We start from the raw sequence: 5202 nt of genomic DNA, 5'->3' as shown, positions 1-5202 counted from the left end.
GGATGCTGCGGTATTCTTGAAGCTGAGCTATGGGGGATTCTAATAGGTTTGCAGATGGCTTGGAGGCTAGGGCTTAGAATGATACAGGTGGAAACTGATAATAAGTATGCGGTTAAACTAATCCAGGGAGATCCCCTAATGGGAAGGCGCTTACCATTCTACAACATATAGACGCAGTGTTAGCTCGGGATTGGATGCACATATCTCGGAACAGTAATAGAGTGGCGGATACCTTAGCGGAGTATGCTGGAAGCTTCCTAGTGGCCTGCATGAATTCATACAACCCCCCGAGGAAGTTGAGGAATGGTGATCCTAAACTAGGCTAAACGCCTTACCCTTGTTGGTAAAAAAAAAACCGGTTTTATTATTGATCGAACCGAATAAAAATTAATTATATTAAACTTTTTCTTTAAAATTATTAACATTTAATCAAATTAAAATATATATGCAAATACTTAACCAAATCAAATTAATTTTAATTAATGTAATAGATTTCTAAATTAATCAAAACAATTAATATTTTTCTCATTCTGATTAAAATAACAAAATCAAAACGTTTCTTGAAATTTATCCATTTACATTTCTATCACCTGCAATATGAAAAATTAAGAAATAGATGGAAAATTAGAAGATTTATGAAATAAAAAAAGGTCACAAAAATACTTACATCTATCAATCTAGAATCAAATTAACTAATAATTTAATCAGTTTATAATCAAATTAACTAATAAGTGTATCAGTTTAGAATTAAATTAAATAATAATTAAATTTCTAAAAAAAATTAATTAATCCTTAGTCGAAATTAATCCGATCATCGATCGATTACTCGAACAGCTCAATTTAAACGTTAATTTGGTTAAAATTAAGATATGCACACCCCTAAATTTTATAATTATCTTAGCTTGAAGTTGTAATTTCTTACACTGACATCTATTTTTTACTCATTTTAGTATTTAAAATATTATTTTATCATATTTTACCCCGATAAACTGAGACAAAAATAAAGAAATTGGTGTAGTGCAAAGGCTAAAACGAATATTGAATCTTATTATCATACTCATATAAACTCTTAAAATTTTCTTTAATAAAACTTGTACATTTTAATTTGTAGTCAAAAAATTTATTAATTTTTTACTTGAGTCTAGATATATTGTTAATCTAATTAAACCAACTCTTAACATAAATCAATATATTTCTAAAAACAGGACCTAAATGGAGTAAAAGTAAATAGTAGGGACTGATCTGAATACAATAAAAATATAGAGATTTATTTCTTAAAATATAAATTAGTTGAAGGATTATTTTTACTGTTTCCTCATCGGCTTTAACGAGGAAATGATTGCCTCGATTCTTGTTTGTGACTGTAGCAAAAGCACAGTTTACGGAGTCAAAATTGTTTTTTTTTTATTTGCAACAAATTTTGAATTTTGTCATTACAATGACCAAATAAAAAATAAATTTAAAAGTAAAATCTACTAAAATATATTAAAAATGAAATTTATTTCTTTATATGTATATAAAAAGAAAGCTATATTAAAAGTTGGCCTAAAACATTACTATCCTCGTGAAGAAACAATAAGAAAGTTGGCCTAAAACATCACTATCCTCATGAAGAAACAATAAGACTTGGTCCGGAAGTTCATAAAATGTTTGATTGTTCTCGACTTCAATTTTTTGCAATCTTAGGTATATTAATATTCGACTAAATAATTATCTTAATCCCTATTATTTTTGAAACATTTTATCTTTCAAATCTTTCATTTATGGGAAAAATAACTCCATAGATGAAGATCATTAACCAGAAAACGATCAACATTCTACGATAAAGATATTTTTACTCTAAAATAAAATACTAAGAACTAGTGACTAATTATCAACAATAATGAGACTCTTTATCCTAAGATAAAACGTAACCAGATGAATAGCTTGCCGAATTATCATAATACGTGGCCAGATGGACCAGAGATTTATCGATTTCAGATTGCTGAGAGAATGTGAGCCTGACACTAAAGCCCTGGTCACTAAAATAATCTTTTTTATCATTGAAGTTTCAAAAATTACAAAACGATCATTAAATTTTACAAACGGTTTCAAAATGACCATTAAACTTCCCAAGCAGTTACAAAATGGTAATTGAACTTATCAATAAACATTTCAAAATTCATCACTATTTTATAATGTATAATAACCATTTTGTAACAATTCGATAAGTTTAATGATCATTTTGTAACTTCTGAAACTTCAGTGATTTGTGTACTTTCACCCAAAATATAGAACTCTAATGAGTTCATATAGACATTCAGTCACTTTTAAAAGAAGGTGATATCTAGCATATATGAAACTCGAATTCCAAGATGTGTTTTGCCCCCTTGTCCTCAGAGATTCAATAATCAAAATGCTTTGAGTTTCAACATGAAATTGTGCTACCTCGTTATCTCTTGGATGATTGATCATGTGTACTACTTTAGTTCTACATGCATTGGACATTATACATTCAGGATCAGCAAAATCAAGAAAATCTTCATCAAATCAACACTTAATGTAGAATTTTAAGGTGGTGTACATCTCACACACACTAACAAAGGAGGGTCAATCATGATTCACTTAACAATGACTGGTTTGTCACTGCTTAAGCTTTGACCAAATGAATGTTAAATTGATTCAATCAATTCTTTATGAGGTAAGCTCAAAACACACACTTCAAGGTTCACAAAAACCAGCAGAAACTCAAAATGAAATGAAAAGCAGCTTGGGAAGTAAGGTACTTTACTGAGATGAGGCTTCCTCTTTCTTCTCGGACAAATACCTGGACAACATTTGAAACCACATTAGATATACTGAAACTTGTCTTTCACTACAACTTGAAACAATAGGTACCATGCCAAAACAAAACAATAAACAAATACCATTCTCATATATTATTGAAATTATGAAAAACCATTAACCATAACACATTTAACTAAACATGGTTCTCTAAATTGATGCCAAAACCATATGCCTTTTACAAAGCAAAGATATCCTTTTCCTCTAGAGTAGCAAAATTACATAGTTACAGCAGATGCATATTATCCCAAGTATTTGATTATTTCTTGTTCATAAACTTCAGAGATCTTAAGATAATGTAAACATTTTCTTCATCTCATTGTATCAGTAATTTAAATCCTGGTTGCGAAATTATCTGAAAAGAAGATTAGTATATGATTTAGTCATGACCTGGAATAATGATCAGAATAAAATCTCCCACAAACATTTCTAAGGATGGTAATAACTTATCAAGAAGTCAACATAAAACAGAGAAGGACAACATAGTCGGGTAACACAATATGAACTAATCGCAGAGGAAAAAAATAAGCTTGATGTGAACTAGAAATGCCTTACCCCTGAGCTCTAGCCCAACGGGAAAGGTGGTAGAGCTGTACTGTCTCATTTGAAGCATGGCATGCCAGCAGCAGATAGTTTCGTGGCTGTACCATCCATGCAAACCTCATGAACAGTGCTGAATAGACACACATTGCTGCAAGCACAGAATTGGAAAAAAAATTAGAAACTTGGTACCAAGAAAATACAAAAAATTTTCAAAGTATCTTTTATTTTTGACCTGTTGTCATGTTGCCGGAAATCATTTCTGGGGGCTTATTCATGTCCACCAGTCCCTAACACAATAAACAATAATACTCAGACACAAGTCATAAAGATTTTTCTCAGATCCAGCATAATTTTGTTCAAAAGGTGAACTGAACATATCAAGAACATATAATAGTAAAATCTTAAATTGTAAGTAGTTAAGCATACTGCAAGAACAAATCCCCAATTGGCAACAGGCCCCCAAAAGTGAGTTGTTTTTGGACCAACTGGACTGTTCAGAAATGCTCGGAAGGAAGAAGCCATCTGTGACAAATGCTGCCGAAAGTAGCTCTGCAATGGTAGAAAACTTATAGTTGGTTAATATTGATAATCTTAAAGTACTACCACACACATGATTCTAGACAATGGGTTCAGTTTTCAAACTATCCTCCCAAACAACAAAAGATATGCCTGACTAACATTTTGGCCTGGCAACCGGAGTTTGTCAACCCCATGCCACCTCCAGGACAACTTATTTGCTTATTACAAGTCAAAATCTACATATCATTTAAGACTCTTTTAGGTTAAATGATGTTATACAAGTAAAAAGCTTGGCCACATGGTCTAAGCCATTAACTCGTTCAGTTGGCAGCGTAACCATGAACCAACGTATATGAATAAGACCTATTCAAAAACCCATAAATTAGTAGTTAAGCTTTCAACTCAAGTGGTTCGTGATAAAACATTTTTTTAATTGAAGGTTCATGATAAACATAGTCTCAGCTTAAAAGGTAGGCAGGGAGTGGAATGCTAGCGAATAAAAACAGACATTGGGCAATTCTACAATCTCAAGTTTACTAGCCAATAGTAATTACCAATAAAACTATGAAGAAATCACGAATAAAAATTTGAGGAGATCTTCACGCTCAAATTAAGTTCTGGTAACTCAACAAAACAACAGGCAAAAGAAGTTTAAAAATCATCCAGATTAACATGCCTCATACAATACTTCTTCTAGTTAGAGGAAAAATAGAAGAGTTTACAAACACAGAACATAAAATAGAAAGCAAACACTTGTGATTGCTAACATTAGAAGAAATATGGCGAAACTATCAGTCATTTATAGATAAAATCAAGTTAGGGCACTCGTCAGCAAATCCCTCATAAATATATTAAGTTCTTATTCAATCAGAAACCAAAGAATCATAAACACATAAAATCAGACAACAAAAAATGAATTCATATCCAATAAGCATATTTCTGACAGTATTCGGAGCTAAAAATCCCTAGCTACCAATTCAGCATATGAATACAAAAAAGACTTTCAACTGATTGCAACTTATCGGGAAAAGAGAAAAAACGAAATTTAGTAAAAATAATAAAAATCGTGAACGAAAAAGGAAATGAATCGAAAATCACGATTTCAGCTGAGATTGTTAGTGAATTACAGATCAGACGGTGACCATTAAGGTAAATATTTGAGCAGGTACGAGCAGGGATTGTTAGGTAAAGTGAGTACCTTTTGTGGAACAGAAGTTCCCGGAGAAGGGAAAAGCAAGTGGTGGTTCCGGGCGGAGATCGACGGTGGAGAGGGATGAAGATGATGGAAAATGTTAGGTAAAGTTGAGTCACTGTTTT

General features: G+C 31.8%; 1 protein-coding gene across 1 annotated transcript; it reads right to left on the bottom strand.

Annotated features, from left to right (window-relative positions):
• Positions 1–2635: 2635 nt before the first annotated feature.
• LOC120148078 (mitochondrial pyruvate carrier 1-like) lies at positions 2636–5202 on the bottom strand. Its single transcript, XM_039161271.1, has 5 exons — positions 5096–5202; positions 3793–3931; positions 3599–3653; positions 3379–3514; positions 2636–2806 (listed from the first exon to the last, which is right to left on the bottom strand). Exons 2-5 carry the CDS (start codon positions 3886–3888, stop codon positions 2767–2769), a joined length of 327 nt encoding a protein of 108 aa, XP_039017202.1. The 5' UTR covers positions 3889–3931; positions 5096–5202; the 3' UTR covers positions 2636–2766.

This window comes from Hibiscus syriacus, unplaced genomic scaffold, assembly GCF_006381635.1.
Source record: "Hibiscus syriacus cultivar Baekdansim isolate YM2019G1 unplaced genomic scaffold, ASM638163v2 tig00110946_pilon, whole genome shotgun sequence".
Lineage (NCBI taxonomy): Eukaryota > Viridiplantae > Streptophyta > Magnoliopsida > Malvales > Malvaceae > Hibiscus > Hibiscus syriacus.
This window is presented reverse-complemented; position numbering and strand designations above follow the sequence as displayed.